Below are 15,490 nucleotides of genomic sequence, written 5' to 3' on the forward strand. Positions count from 1 at the left end.
CTGAGCCCGTGTGGTGTTTGCTTGTGCAGACCTGCAGGGCCACTCCTCAAGCACCTGGGCTCGGGCAGGGAGGGTGGATCTGTACAAACAGCACCCCGGGGCTGGAGGCAGGAAGGGATGGTGTAATAGAGAGCCCATTGTCATGGTGATCTGTGGAAAACATCTAATTGGGATTAGTTAGGTCACCAGGAGCTCGGGGAGGGATTCCCATTCAGCCCAAGGAATGGGGGTTAAGGACTGTGCTGGGATTCATTTAGAGGTCACCACGACAGAACAGCCCTTGCTTTAGTGGGGGATAACTGCCAAGGTGAAAAAGCCCTGCTTTGAGGTCTATAGAGTTGAGGTTTTTAGTGTTTTCAGGAAATCCGATTGACTATCCCTAAATCTTGGCTCCAGGCGGGGGTAGCACAGATGAAGTCCAAGGAAAGTTGCATTTCTTCACTCATCTCATTGTCTCTGCTCTAAAGCTCAGGGACCTGACTTTCGAGGCTGACAAAGTTTTTCATATGCATCTGTATAAATTTGATTTAGAAACTCTTTATTCTCCAAAAGGCAGCAGACAGAAAGCACATGTAAAAAAAAAATAATCAAAAATGAAACTGCAGTCTTGAGGACTGTGGATGTCAGCAGCACTGCCCAGTGTTACTACATCAATGTGCATTAATTGAAATGCATAAGTGTAAATTAACAGCCTGTAGTGTTTTGGGAGACCTTGTTATACGTGAAAGAAGCAGTGTTTCTTGTGAATATTTAAATTTTCAGCCTAAATTTAACTTGTTGTGGAATATCTGGACATTAAACTACTACCTACGGTGGGGAAAAGCCACTTACACTAATAATTTATTTTTCTTGGTGATCCTTCCCCCCTTCTTCCCTGTCTTGCCACAGGAGAGATGTCAGCATTAAATGACTTCTCGCTGGGCTTGTTCTTGGTGGGTTTGGGAGGGCAGCAGGAATCCTGCTGTCATCCCAAATGTAACTTGGGGGTTCAGCCCCTGGGAAGAGGCAGACGAGCTTCTCCTTGGCGCCGAATCGCCGAATTCCTCTGGGGTTTTTGGGCAGTTGTGATGTTGGAATGAGCAATTCCCGAGTCTGGATGTGCCTCACGTGTCCCTGTTGCCTTGCAGCCGGCGAGCCCGATGGATCAGATGGGGAAGATGAGGCCTCAGCCCTACGGAGGGAACAACCCCTACACGCAGCAGCAGGGGCCGCAGGCGGGGCCGCAGCAGGGCCACGGCTACCCCGGGCAGCCCTACGGCCCCCAGGGCCCCCAGAGATACCCCATGGCCATGCAGAGCAGGACGCAGAGTGCCATGGGCGGCATCTCGTATGCACAGCAGGTACAGCTCCCGGAGCCTCCCCGGCCTGTGGCACGCAGCCAGGCTGGGCTCTTGGGGTAAAATGGCATTTCTCCAGGCTGGGTTTGTGCCACGCCTGCACCCAGGTGGGATCCATAGCCTGGGGAATCCTTGTCTCCAAGAGAGGCGGTGGCAGAGCGGTGAATCCAGCAAGGGAAAAATAAATAGCAGGGGAGGGAGATCCTCTTTCTGCTGTGCTGTGTTAGAGACACAGCTGTTCTTTGCACAAGAAATGACTCCAGGTCAGTTTTGGCTCATTACATGATCCAAGTGGCGCCTGCTGGACTGTTTGCAGGATTCAAAAGGCAGTTTTTTATTTTTTTAAATGTTTGGAGCAAGCAGTCTTTCCTTTCAATGTTACTTTTGTTGAAGGGTGGTCAGAAAGGGATCCCTAAAAACTTAGTTATGATGCCTGTTGGAACTTGGCTACTGCCAAGAGTAATGTCACACACACGAGTGACTTCTGCTGTTTTCTGGGAAGTATCTAGGTAGTGGCAATTCCAGTGCATTTACCGCTCTGAATTTCTGCTTCTGGAGCAGAATCTGTGCGTGAGAAACACCCTTGTGACTGGCGCACGTCCATCTCTCCCGTGCAGATGCCTCCATACGGGCAGCAGGGCCCCGGCGCGTACGGGCAGCAGAGCCAGAGCCCCTACTACAACCAGCAGAGCCCTCACCCGCAGCAGCAGCAGCAGCAGCAGCCTCCCTACTCGCAGCAGCAGCAGCAGCAGCCCGCTCACTCGCAGCCCTCGTACCAGCAGCAGCAGCAGCAGCAGGCGCAGCCCCCGGCCCCGGCGCAGCCGGCGTACTCGCAGCCGCCGGCGCAGCCGCCCCATCAGCAGCCCCCCAGCCCGTACCCGCAGCAGGCGCCGCCGGCCCCGCAGCACCCCCAGGGCCAGCCCCCCTACTCGCAGCAGCAGCAGCAGCAGTCCCAGTCGCCGTACCAGCAGCAGCAGCAGGCGCAGCAGCCCGCGGCCCCCGCCGCGCTGGCCCAGCCCTCGTCGTCGTACCCGCCGGCGCAGCCGCCGCAGCAACCCTCGGCCTACTCGCAGCAGCGCTTCCCCCCGCCTCAGGTAGGCTGCCCCTGCCCTGCTCCTGCCCTGCCCTGCTCCTTCCCTCCACCTCAGGTAGGCTGCCCCTGCCCTGCTCCTGCCCTGCTCCTGCTCCTTCCCCCCGCCTCAGGTAGGCTGCCCCTGCCCTGCCCTGCTCCTGCTCCTTCCCTCCACCTCAGGTAGGCTGCCCCTGCCCTGCCCTGCTCCTTCCCTCCACCTCAGGTAGGCTGCCCCTGCCCTGCCCTGCTCCTTCTCCCCGCCTCAGGTAGGCTGCCCCTGCCCTGCCCTGCTCCTTCCCCCCGCCTCAGGTAGGCTGCCCCTGCCCTGCTCCTGCCCTGCCCTGCTCCTTCCCTCCACCTCAGGTAGGCTGCCCCTGCCCTGCTCCTGCTCCTTCCCCTGCCTCAGGTAGGCTGCCCCTGCCCTGCTCCCGCTCCTGGGCGCTCGGTGACGGCGTGGGGTCAGGGCTGTCAGTCGGGATCGGTTAGCTGCTCGCAGAGAGCTGGGTGCCGCAGCCTGGGCAGGCCTGGTGGCTTCTCCTGTGGCTCACAGGGGTGGCAGCCAGCAAAAGCAAAACTTGGCCCTGGGGAGGAGAAGCAAAGCTTGGGACCTTTCAGCAAACACTGCGGTGCATCCAGAGCAGCCTTTGAGAAGTGGAAGGGTTTAATTGACTTGTCTTGTTCGTGTAACGAGGTACCTGGAGCGAGGGTGAGATGGTGAAGGTGAGGAAGCAGAGGGGCAGGTCCAGGACAGCCAGTGGCAGGGTCTGTGATGAGGGCAGGCTGGGAATGGCTGTTCTGCCATGGCCCTGGACCTCTGCTTCCAGCTCTGAGCACTGTCTGTGTGCGCTGGCTTTCAGTCCTGGCTCTCACCTCCTGTTTTGGGCAAATGTCACCAAGGGGACATAAATCTGCCACGATGTGAGAACATCCCAGAGTGACTCCAGCAGAGGCTTCATTGTGTTCCCATTTGTGACTTCTTTTCTGTGTGTGTTGGTTGATGTTTCAGGAGTTATCTCAAGACTCGTTTGGGTCCCAGGCATCCTCTGCTCCCTCAATGGCTTCCAGTAAAGGGCAAGAAGACATGAACTTGAATCTTCAGTCCAGACCTTCCAGCCTGCCGGTGAGTGGGGCCTGGCCCGAGGGCAATCAGCAGCACAGCAGGAAAATGAGCACTGGTCCTATTCCACGTGGAAATGGGAACCATGGAGGCTGCCTGTGCTTTTTACTAAGTCATTAGCCTCTGGCTTCCCACTGGAGGTTGAATGTAATTTACAAAAGTAATGGATTTGAGAGGGAAGTTTAACCCTGAGTGCTCTGGTCTGCGGGTTCTGCCTGGAGCAGTTGATTCTGTGAGCTCCGTGTGCAGTGTCTGAAGTACCTGACTGCTGTCAGAGTGGGCCCTGACCTCCAGGGAAAATCCTCATTTTTACCTTATTTTCCTGTTCCTTGGCCCACTGTGGCACTGGTGACTGGCACTGGAGCATCAGTGGACTTCTCTGGTCCAGTCTGACTGAACAGTTGGTGAAAAAGACACATGCCTTAGTATCTGGAGTGAGAAAGATCAGTCCCATGTAGCTCCTTCCTTGGCAGATGGAGAATTGTATTTTCTTTGGCATCCTAAACCTGAATGTGCAGTGACCAGTTGGGGATGAGGTTACTGCCCAGTGTTCCAGCAGGTTTTGGGCCAGAGTAGTTTAATTTTGTGTTAAAACATCAAGAAAACAGAGAAGGGTTGAAAGTTTAGGTTAGCTTGCACAAGTTGGTCTGTGCCTCTGGCTTGGAAGAAAAGTTTGGAGCTGCTGAGTTCCAGTTTTGCTGGTAACTTTTGTTCTAGCCAGTAGGAAGTGAGTGAGGTTTGATTTTTTTTCTTTAGCCACTGGCTAAGTCAGTGCTGGGAGCTGCAGCTGGATTGGCCAGAGGAGTGAGCTGTGTGTAGAACTGAGTTATTTTTGCTCCCAGCAATGAGAACAGCTTTGTTACCAGCCCCTTGAAATAATGCCTTCGGATCGTGGGTACAAATTGTCACCCAAAATATAAAGTGATTCTAGTTCTGACCACCTAATGGGAGTAGTTGTGGGTTGTTGCTTTTTCTTTCCTTTTTTTTTTTTTTCTTTTTTTTCCTTTTGGACCCTGATTACAAAGATTTAATTTGTTCTGAGGCCTGGGGGGAAAAAAAAAAATCTTTTTAAATAGCATGTTTCTTTCCACTCTGCCTCTCTACAAGTTCTTCCATGTGACCCATCTTCTGGCGAGGAGCACAGGAGCAGTGAAGCCACTGAAGTAATTGGAGAAATTGCTGTAGTCAGAACGGTGGGAAGTCCTTTCAGAGGCACTGCTGATGGAGCCCTCCTGGATCCCACTGATCCCTCTGACTTGGATTATAGGAATTAGGAACGAGGCTTTGCAGAAGTGGCTCCTTCTCAGCACTGAGTGGGAGTTTGTGCTATACCTTGTGGTTAAATATATTTGGCCCTTTTCAAGTTGTCCCTTCTCCTGAGTAGTCTAAGAAAAGAAATCCATCCCAGCTGCAGGACTGGAGGAACCTAGAAACAAGGGAATATCTAGTTTTCCTGGCTTTACCACCAAATAATTTGCATTTAAGAAATCAAGCAGTCTTTAGCTTACCCAACCCTGGTGTACTTTTGGCCTTTCTCTTCCTTAGCAGGCAAAAAATTAAAAAAAGGAGACTCACTTGCACATCTTTCATAATTCCTTGTTGTCCCTTTGGGATCCTGTAGGACCAGAACAGCCCCAGCTGAGAAGGGCTTCAGCCAGGGATGCTGTGGGCTGTTGAAAGGCATCTCTGGGATGCTGGCAGCCAAATCCTTCTTTCAGTTTGCAGTGATCAATCTCCCGCGCAGAGTTTGGCCTGGGGAGGCTCAGGAACACAAGATCTCCATGGAAGGGCACTATCAATTTCTTTTTATCTTCCTGATATTGCTCAGTCTGTCTAGTTGAGAAAGTTTTATCCTGCTCAGGAGGATTCCCAGATCCCTGTTTTGCCATTATGGATGACTTAGAGGAGCAGAGTTTGTTTGTGGGCTTTTAATTTTATTACAGAGTCCTGAGCCCTTTGCCAGGCCTGGTGGGTGCTGTGGAAGAGCTCACTGGGTATCCTGGAATTGGGGCAAATCGTGCCATGCATCATCTCTGATTAAACACAGGTCAGCCCCGGCAGGAAAAGGAGATTCTGCTTTTTAGGTTTTTGGGAAGCGTTGAATTTATGTGCCCAGTGCCTTTAGGGGTGCTTGGCCTTTACACGTGGATATTGTGCATCAGTGTTCATGCTGGAATTCTCAGCAGTAAAGGGGAATGTTCCCTTGGCTGGAGCATCACCCTTCCAGGAGGTGCTGGTCTCCTGGCAGGGACACTGTCAGCTTGTTCAGCTCCTGTGGCTGTTCTGGGATCTGCATGAGGAATTCCTGTGGATCCTTCAGGATGCCTTCCCAGTCGTGACTGTTGTGTCATTAACTAAACTTTCTCCTGAGCTAAGGGGGTCCCTGGTGCCTTTTAAAGAGCCCTACCTCCCTGTGAGTGTCCTGGCTGCTCTCCCTTCCTGTGGCAGGCAAGCTGAGGAATTTCTCTGTGAAATTCACTCCTTCCCGAGGGAGTCTCCATCAGGATTGCAGCCAAACTAAACTTAGATTGCAATTGCACAGGAGAAGTGAAGTGCAGTCTTTTGTGTCTGGGTGTAATAGAGGAATAGTGATCCTTGGGATAGATCTCTTTCTCCCAGGAGATTCCCTAGTTTCTCCTCCTTAGCAAAAAATTCTTCCTGGAGAATTGTATCTGGTTTATTTGGTGCTAGCTTGGACTTTTGAGTCTTGGATTTTGAGGCTGAAGGAGTCACACGTTTCCAGGTAAAAACCTCCTTCTGTGCAGCCATGGAATCTGCTGGTGGCAGCTCTGGGTGCTGGGACACCCACTTGGGTCTGGATTGCAGATCAGCTCTGCTGCACAGCTCTTTGGAGTTTTAGGTTTGTTGGGAGGGATTTTCTCTCTCATTGTGGAACGTGGGACAGGTTTGACCTTGTCCCAGTCTGTGTCTCATGGGCCGTCTTGAGGAGTTCCTGATGTCTTTGGGGAGGATGTGGAGCATGAGGCAGGGGTTCCACCAGGCTGCTCATTCCTCCCCAGCCACACAAGTTGGCATCTCTGGTGTGTGAGCTCCCAGCTTGGCCCCAAAAGCCATTAATAAACCAGGAGGACAGATTCTGGCAGGGTTTTGGAGGTCCTGACACAGCAAGGTTATGTTTGAATTTTTGTGGCAGCAAACTGAGCAGTTGGGGCAAAAATTTTGGAATTCCTGCCCCAGAATGTCCTGAGTTTGTTCAGTGTAGTGGTGAGCCTGAGGGAGAAGTCCCCTCCCTGTCCTGGACAGTTTATTTTCATCTTGTTGTAGAGTGGGAATAGTTTTAACCTCAGTATTTTGCTATTTTGCACTATTGGGAAACCATTTTGTTTATTTAGTGATGTTTCACTCTGGCTCATCCATGAATTTTGATCTGAAAAGTGTCCTATCAATGGCAGAAGGGATTTTAACCAACTGAAAATATTCCTGATCCATGGTTAATTTCTGGGTGTGGGTTCTGGCCTTGGGTCTTTGCAGGGTGGATTGAAGAAAATGAGGTTTTGTTGGGCGGGGAGAGGAATGAGGCTGCAGAGCTTTGGCAGAAAAATCTTGTCAGTGAATGTCCCCGGCAGTTGTGGGGTGGTTTTGGTTTGATTATCTCTCCCTCAGTCGAGCAGTTGCTGGGCTGGGGCTCTGGAGGTTGTCAGGAAGCACTGCTCGGGTTCTCCATTCTTTCCAACTGGTCATTTCAGCTGCTCTGGGAGTGCCTGAAGTGGAATAAAGTTGAGCTCTGTCAGCTGCGTCCCCTGACCTGGAAATAATCAATGCAACAGGCTGAAATGCAGCAAAGAACTGTCAGAGCTGCCATGGAGGGAGGCAGGCAGCCTGCTTCCTTAAAATTCCAGTTTAAAATGAATAATTTGGACAACTTTCTCAAAGGCCAGGGAGAATGAACCTTTTACAGTTGAATCTGCTGGTCACTTCAAACCCTTTTTTTTCCCCTTTCCTTTTTTCTCTTTCCATATGGGACTTCCTGCTTCTGTTTGGTTTGTGTTTGGCCTTTTGAGCTTGTCTTATTGCTTGCCTTAGGAGAGGGATTAGCAGTGTGTGCATTTCAAAGCAGGGCAGCACAGTGGATATGCAGATAAAGCCACCAGCACCCCAGGCTTCCCCCAGGAGCACCTGAAGCACTGGCAGTGCAGATCCCTGCCTCCCATGTGTGCCATCTGAAGGGTTTCATCCCAAGCTCTGGTGATAGTGAAAGGTAAAAATGTGTTTTTCCTTGTTCAGTGCTCCTCTGCCCGGGGTTTTGTTGTTGTGTGACTCTGCCCACCATTTCTGCGTGGCTCCTTGAGAAGGCTGTGCCTTTTTCCCCAAGTTTTTGTATTTTGTTAACTGTGGAGAGCATCTCCAGAGCCATCCCGACCTTCAGCCTCTCTTTTGACACGTTTCACACCTGGCCCTGCCCCAGGGCAGCCGTGCTGTGTGTCCCTGTGGCAGTTCTCTCTCCTGCCAGCCCTTCCTGGGGGTTTGAGGGGAGCTGATCCCCCCCGTGCCAGGGCAGCTCCCCACCCTGGAGCTGGTCCCCCCTCCTCAGAGCATCCCCGGGGAGCGGCTGCGGGAGCCACGCTGCGCTGCGCTCGATGCCGGGCTCGTTTCCTGTTTCTATTCTGGTCGAGAGCAGCTCAGCTCAGCTTCCTGCCTGCGCCTCGCTGCATTCCCCACAGCCCAGCCCTTCCCTGGGCCGCCCGTGCCCCGCTCCGGCCGCGCCGCGGGCAGCAGAGCTGGCACCCGAGCCCCCGGGCAGGACGGGCCAGCCACGGGCTGAGAGGCTCACTGCAGGGGGGGCAGCCTGGGCAGGGGTCCTGGGTGTGCTCTGTGCTCTGCTGCTCACCTCCCTGTGCTGCCACGGGCCCTGGAGCCCAGGCAGGGTGAGCCCCCCCAGGCAGGGTGAGCCCCCCCAGGCAGGGTGAGCCCCCCGCTCTCCCCCTGGAGCCCCCTGCTCTCCTGAGCCCCTGCTCTCCCAGCAGCTGGAGCTGCAGGCCAGGGAAGTCAGGCTTTCACTTCCTTTCTGCTGCTGCCTCGGCTCACTGCACGCCCTTTAAAAGGTGCAGAAGCCTCTTGTGAGTCTGATGTTGGCCGTTTGATCCTCGCCCTCTTCCCTTTCCCTCCAAAGAGCCCTGCCAGAGGGGGAGCCCAGCGTGCTGTGCTGGTGGGACCTTCCTCTGGATTGTGGGGATGACTGAGGGTGTTCAACCCTGGGGTGCTTCAAACACCCCCACACCTGAGCTCTCGCTCCACAGGAGCAATTTCCCTCTTACTGTGCTTCTGGCACGCTGGATTGACTTGTCTTGGAGACATGTGGGATCATAAATGCCATGGGGAAACTCTTCCCACATGGTGCCCACGTGTGGGGCATGGCAGGGGCCCAAGGCTTGGGCTGGGATGGGTCACACCAGGATCCCAATCAGTCCTGCTAATTGGAGGAGTTGTATTATTGGTTTTCATTACAGTTTTGAATCTGGAAAGAAGAAGCTTCTATTAAGGGAAAGGATAAAAAAAGGTTTAATTTCCTGAAATGACAAGAAGTGACATCTCCAGGCATGGACTGTTCTGGTGCACTGACCCCGAGGGCAGCCTGGCCTGGGCCAGGTTTCCATGGATATGGTACCTCTTCTGTGCCTGCTCAGGAGCCAGGAGCAGTTCCCTGATTCTCTCCAAACGTGTCTCCAGTCTCCCCATCCCACCCAGAGCAGCACCCCGGGCCTGGGGTGGCCCTGCAGACAGCTCTGGGTGGAAATGGCTGCTCTGGAGATGCCCCAGTGCCAAGGGGCCATACCCTTCCCCAGGTACCAGGGAGTTGGGGAAGGGGCTGCCAGCTTCCAGCTGTCTCAGAATCAGTCCAGGATCACAGACTGGCTTGGGTTGGACAGGACCCTAAAGATCATCTGGTTCCAGCCCCCTGCCACGGGCAGGGACAACTTCCAGGGGAAGAACCACTGGATTCACCACCCGAGACCTTAGAAATCTTGTTCTGTCCTAAAATCTTCCTCCTGCTTTTTTAGAAATTGATTCTGTCACTGTTAATTGTTTCAGAGGCTGATGAGAATACTAAAAGCTGATTTATCTTAAAATCCAAAGCATTGCCTGAACAGGGGCCTTGTAGATTTTGTAAGAATTTCAGCCTCTTGCCTTTGCTGCTTCCCTTTGCCCACCCTGGCTGGGGAGGTTGGCACGGTGGCCCAGTCACATGCTGGGATGACTAAATGCTTTGGAGTCTCAGTGTGTGGAACATGAGCCTGGAAAGCGCCTTCCAGAGAAGCTGGGGAATGGGAATATCCTCGTGTCTGGCAGTGCAGGGGGAGCTTCCTGCCTCCTCCTGATTCTGTGATCTGTGTGAGCTGGGGCTGCTCTTCAGGCTTGCATGAGGAGATGTAAATCCTGTGGAAGGAAAAGAAAAGCTCTGTGAATGAACAGGTCTGTCACAGAGGCCTGCACTCCTTTCCCTGCTGCGCCTGCCTTCCCAAGGCCAACCTTTCCCACTGGGGACCTGGAGATCCCTGCGTCCCCCCACCTGCCAGAGCATCCCCTGGTGCTGCTGCCATGTTGCTTCTTCCTGTGCCCAGGATCCTCCTGCCTCTTCCCTCAGCTTGTTTTGGGGTCGGTGTTGCTGTGGGAGCTGCGGGTGTCACCCTTTTGTGCTGGATGGACGGGACAGCTTCTGGGACAGCTGAAGGGACACTGCCCTGGCCGGGAAAATTCAGCATTTTCGCGCTGCTTTGGATGTTTGATGTTGCACCAACCTTTGTGTAAAGCTGGGAGTCCTTTTTATCAGCTGAGCGGCCTCCAAAGGGTTAAGTGGGACCTCCTGTGTGGGGTTTTGCTGTTGCATCTCCCAGGGTCCTGGGGAAGAGCCCAGCACTTCCCGGGTGGGAATGCTGCCCTTCCACATGGCAGGTTCTCCCTCCAGCGACATCTTGTTCTGTGGATGAATCATGGTACTCCTTCTCCACTTTGTGCTGCAACCACAGCTCTGAAGCTCTGCTCTCCAAAGACACAGAAGATGAGATTTGTTCGTACTCGGAGCGGGAGGAAAGCCCCCTCGCCCTCCCTTGTTTTTTTTTTAATATATTTTATTTTATTTTATTTTATTTGGAGGGGGAAGAGAAGGAGGGGTGGCACAGGGAAGGAGCAGGAGATGTGATTAAAGCTCCTGCCGAGGAGGTCTGTGGGAGTGGAGTATCGACCTCTGAAAAATCAATGGCTGCTGCGGTAGCTGTTCCGCAAGGCTCCGGCGCAGGAATGTGGCACAGCCAGCAGCCCTTCCCCGTGTCCTCCTTCCTCCCTGCTCCATCCCGAGCTGCTCCCTGCCAGCCCACCACACTCACCTACATTTGCTGAGCTGGATTAGAACAGCAGCTTATTTTTGCAATCAGAGTAGAATTTCTCGTGTGGCACCGAGCCCCTCCTCCTGCCAGCCTCCTCTCCGAAGGCTCCCTTCCCTGCAGTGCAGCTCGAGCCAGCAGCTTCTCCCAGTTTGTCTGAAGCCAGCCTGGAAGAATGAGCTTTTCAGCTTCTTTTTTGAGCAGGGAAACTGCACGAATCTCTCTGGCATGTTCCAGTCCCCATCTTAGGTTTGTAATTGCCGGAGGAGCTGAAGCTCCCTGGAAGGGAAGGGAATATGGACTCTGTAGCAGAGGCTGGAGCCTTGCTGGTGCTTGTTTTAGTGGGCAGGTGTTTTCCCCTTGAAGAGGCAAAGTCTGGCACTTCCTTCCTCTCTGTAAGGACTGTGGGGGTGAGTGAGGGGCACGTGAGGACTCCCAGGTCCTTGTGGCACACTCAGTTTGGTACCAGCACCTCGATGCTTTTTCTCTGCTGAGCTCAATTCTCGTTGCTCTCATATCACCCCTGCTCAGATCAGAGGTGGAGCTTCCAGGGACATATCCAAGGGGCCAGTCCCAGTGATTTCAGTGCAAATAAATCCCTTTGTTCCTTCTGACTGCTGGTCTTGTCCCATTTTGAAGGAGGACGTCCCCTTTGTGTCCTGTCCAGCCCACACCCACACCAGGAACGATCCTGAGGATGCCTTTGGGGCTGGAAAGATGGACTTGTGTTCCTCTCCACAGTGACTGGTGGTAGAAGAGCAGAGTAAGGGGATTGATGGCCATCCCTGGCACAAGCTGTATGTTTTTGGGATAGGATTTGGAAAATCTCTGTTCCGACTCTTGATTTGTCAGCTTTGGGGACACTGGGTGAGAAATCTCTGGATGAAAAGCATCAGCTGGGTTTCCACTGGAGCTGAACTTGTTCCCAAGCTCCAGCTTCTGGTTTCTGCTGGGGGAGCAACCTGGAAGAGGCACAGCAGGAAGGCCCTGGGGCTGCAGGGCCTCTCCAGACCCTCGTGTCACATCTGGGAAAACCTCAGGTTCCTTTGTGGGGGTGCTGTGAGTGGAGCATGGGGAAGTCTCCAGGAGAAAGTGTTCTGTGGAGCATGAGAGGCAGGATTTGTCTGTGCTGCCAAAGGAGGAACAAGTCTATCCATGTCCCCAAAATAGCAGGGAGATCCTGCCAGTCAGCTGTGTGATTGTTGTGATAGAGAGGATTGAGGTATTTTGGGTGTGGAAATAAAGGGGAAGGAAAGGACAAGCTTGTGATTTTTAAATGTTGGTAGTTCTTGAGTAAGTGGAAAAGCAACTGCACAGAAAAAGAGCTTGTCATAGAAAGTGAGTATTTCAATCAGAAGGAAGGAAGAGGCTTTTTCCCTTTCAGAAAGAACTGGGGAATAAATTTAGCCATTGTCCTCTGGTCTTGCTTGTGAGCATCTTCTGGAAACACCTGGCCTTACAGATTCTATAAACTCCAGCTCATGACCATCTCAGACCATCATTTCCTTGAGTGCTGTCTGGTGGTGTGATCGTGCAAGATCATTCCCTGTTCCCCCACGTGGAAGGGCCGGGGCTGGGCAGGGGAGGCTGCAGTCCCTGCTCAGGAATTCCATTTGCTTTCTGGTCAGTCTTCCTGCTCTTCCAGATCAGTGGGATGGGCCGGAGCAGAGCCTGGAGTCTCTCTGCTCCGCTGGGATTTTGTTACCTTGATCTTAAGCGTTTCTCGCTGTTTCATCTCTCTGTTTGTTTAACAAATGAGCTGTATCAGATAGAGGGCTGCTGGTTCCTGCTGCCAGATAAAAGAATCCCGGCTGTTTCCAGCACAGACCGTGGGCTCCTTGTGCTGCTCCTGCCGGGACTCGCAGGGATGAGCTGCCCCTGCCCGGCCCTGCCGTGGCTGGTGGGCTGTGAGCAGCAGGCAGGGTTTGTTGGGCTGTGAGCAGGCAGGGTTTGTTGGGCTGTGAGCAGGCAGGGTTTGTTGGGCTGTGAGCAGGCAGGGTTTGTTGGGCTGTGAGCAGGCAGGCAGGGTTTGTTGGGCTGTGAGCAGCAGGCAGGGTTTGTTGGGCTGTGAGCAGCAGGCAGGGTTTGTTGGGCTGTGTGGCTGCAGGCAGGGTTTGTTGGGCTGTGAGCAGGCAGGCAGGGTTTGTTGGGCTGTGAGCAGGCAGGGTTTGTTGGGCTGTGAGCAGGCAGGGTTTGTTGGGCTGTGAGCAGGCAGGCAGGGTTTGTTGGGCTGTGAGCAGGCAGGGTTTGTTGGGCTGTGAGCAGGCAGGCAGGGTTTGTTGGGCTGTGAGCAGGCAGGGTTTGTTGGGCTGTGTGGCTGCAGGCAGGGTTTGTTGGGCTGTGAGCAGGCAGGCAGGGTTTGTTGGGCTGTGTGGCTGCAGGCAGGGTTTGTTGGGCTGTGAGCAGGCAGGGTTTGTTGGGCTGTGAGCAGCAGGCAGGGTTTGTTGGGCTGTGAGCAGGCAGGGTTTGTTGGGCTGTGAGCAGGCAGGGTTTGTTGGGCTGTGAGCAGGAGGCAGGGTTTGTTGGGCTGTGTGGCTGCAGGCAGGGTTTGTTGGGCTGTGAGCAGCAGGCAGGGTTTGTTGGGCTGTGAGCAGGCAGGCAGGGTTTGTTGGGCTGTGAGCAGGCAGGGTTTGTTGGGCTGTGAGCAGGCAGGGTTTGTTGGGCTGTGAGCAGGCAGGCAGGGTTTGTTGGGCTGTGAGCAGGCAGGCAGGGTTTGTTGGGCTGTGAGCAGGCAGGGTTTGTTGGGCTGTGAGCAGGCAGGGTTTGTTGGGCTGTGAGCAGGCAGGCAGGGTTTGCTGGGCTGTGAGCAGGCAGGGTTTGTTGGGCTGTGAGCAGGAGGTGTTGTGTGAGCCCTGCCCGTCGGCAGCGCTGACAGCCCCGCGCTGGCACCGGCCCGGCTCGGGCATCCTCTCGCAGCTGGAACCGCTCCGTTCCAGGGTCCCCGTGGGCTTCCGCTATCAGGTCACATCCCAAAATAACACTGGGCAGTATTTCAAGTGAAGAAACTCAGGCTTTGGGGCTGCAGCCAGCCTGGAGTGTGAGATTCTGTGTGAAATAGTTGGAATCCCTCCAGCGTTTTTGATCTGCATGGCAGATGAGCAATAAAATGCATAAAAAACACATTGGAAACACGTGAGGAAATTCTCCAGACCCTGACGTTTCCTTGAGTTGGCAGAGCTGCTGCTGCCGAGCCTCACCTCCTGTCTGGGCTCCCTGGCTGTGCTGGCGGGAGAGGGAAGGGGAGAGCCCTTCTCCTGCTGCTGCTGTGCCTTTCCAGGTCTCCTCCTGGCGCTCCGTGGGAGGCAAATAAAACCTCCCAGGCCCTCTGCTCCTGGGCTTCGTCCAGAACCCCCTGACGGCAGCAGGGCTCCATTATTTCCATCAGGTTTTATTGTTTTTAAAGGTTCTCTGCTGCAGCTGCCCTGACAACAGGCTGTAGGGAGATGCAGGGATTTCCTTTTCCCCGCTTTAGGGGTGGCAGGGCTGGAGGTGTCTTTTAGGTTTAATTAACCCCTGGTGCTTGACATAGAGAGAGAATTTGATGGGAGGAAACCATCCCCACTGGTGAGCTGCTGGGCTCAGACATTCCAGTCCATGTTTTCTCCTTCCCCTTGCAGGAGTTTCCCTTCTGAGCAGCTCAGTCCTGCTGAATAACACCCTCAGAAAATGCTGCTGTGCTGGCAGAACCCTTCTTTGCTGGGAAATGACTTGGTTGTTGGAATTCATAAAACTTACACATCTTTGGAGGTGAAAGTCACTTCAGGAGTTACTCGATTTTCACAGTCCTGTTTCAACTCATGTCCCAACAGCTGGGAAGGGGGGACGTGTAATTCACTTCCAGCTCATTTAAACTGATAGTCTGGGAGCCTGATGCACAGCTGAAGCTCTGCTGTTCCTCTGGGGGTCCCTCCTGGTGTGTCAGCAACGGGCATGGCCACCCAGGATCCACCTGCTTCATTAAAATGGGATGTCTTTAAATGCCTTGAGTGCTGAAGCATCGATGCACAGGCAAGGTGGAAGGCATGAGCTCTGGAGATTGTTATCTGTTCTCAGGAGTTAATTTTCAAACCGTGTTTAACGTTCCTTCATTTTGTGTATGGCAGATGTTTGGTGATTCAAACTAAAACTACCTTCATGTGTTGAAGGGACGTGCCAGTATTTCCATCCAGTTGTAGGCTGGACTGAACTGGTTTCTGGACATTGTGGTCCCTTCATGGGCTCGGGGGGGATCTCTTTGTGTGTCTTGTATCAGTGGCTGCAGTTGGGTGCAGTAAATCTCAGTGAGAGGAGTGTTTTGCTCTTGATTGTTTGTGTTGGTTGATGCTTTTTAATGCAAAATGTTGGAAATAATGTCTCTTTACTCCCACTTCAGATGGTTTCTGCAGTAGGAATGTGGGATTTGTCAAAGTTGTCCAGGGAAAAACACCCAAATAGCTGCATAAAGGAGCAATGCTTTTGATGTTACAGTAGGAAAGTAGTGAAAATTGCAGGAGATCTCAGACACTATTTTTAGGCTTTTTCTGCAGTTTTTTAGCTTTCATTGAAATAAAACAAAGCTTTTTTTTTTTCCCTCAGGAAGATAATACTTGAGCAGTAAGCAAATACACCTCAGAGACCGTGGTGC

At 53.2% G+C, this 15,490-nt stretch overlaps 1 protein-coding gene across 3 annotated transcripts in view; it reads left to right on the plus strand.

The window, feature by feature from the left end:
- ARID1A (AT-rich interaction domain 1A) overlaps positions 1–15,490 on the plus strand; it is a 54,411-nt gene that overhangs the window by 20,235 nt on the left and 18,686 nt on the right. For 2 of the 3 annotated variants that reach the window (XM_038161102.1, XM_038161101.1), the window contains exons 2-4: positions 1,128–1,340; positions 1,955–2,431; positions 3,416–3,529. In XM_038161102.1, the coding sequence (XP_038017030.1) occupies positions 1,128–1,340; positions 1,955–2,431; positions 3,416–3,529 (804 nt within the window). The remainder of the gene's footprint in view (positions 1–1,127; positions 1,341–1,954; positions 2,432–3,415; positions 3,530–15,490) is intronic. The other variant, XM_038161103.1, reaches the window with a different exon arrangement.

Source organism: Motacilla alba, chromosome 23 (genome assembly GCF_015832195.1).
Source record: "Motacilla alba alba isolate MOTALB_02 chromosome 23, Motacilla_alba_V1.0_pri, whole genome shotgun sequence".
Lineage (NCBI taxonomy): Eukaryota > Metazoa > Chordata > Aves > Passeriformes > Motacillidae > Motacilla > Motacilla alba.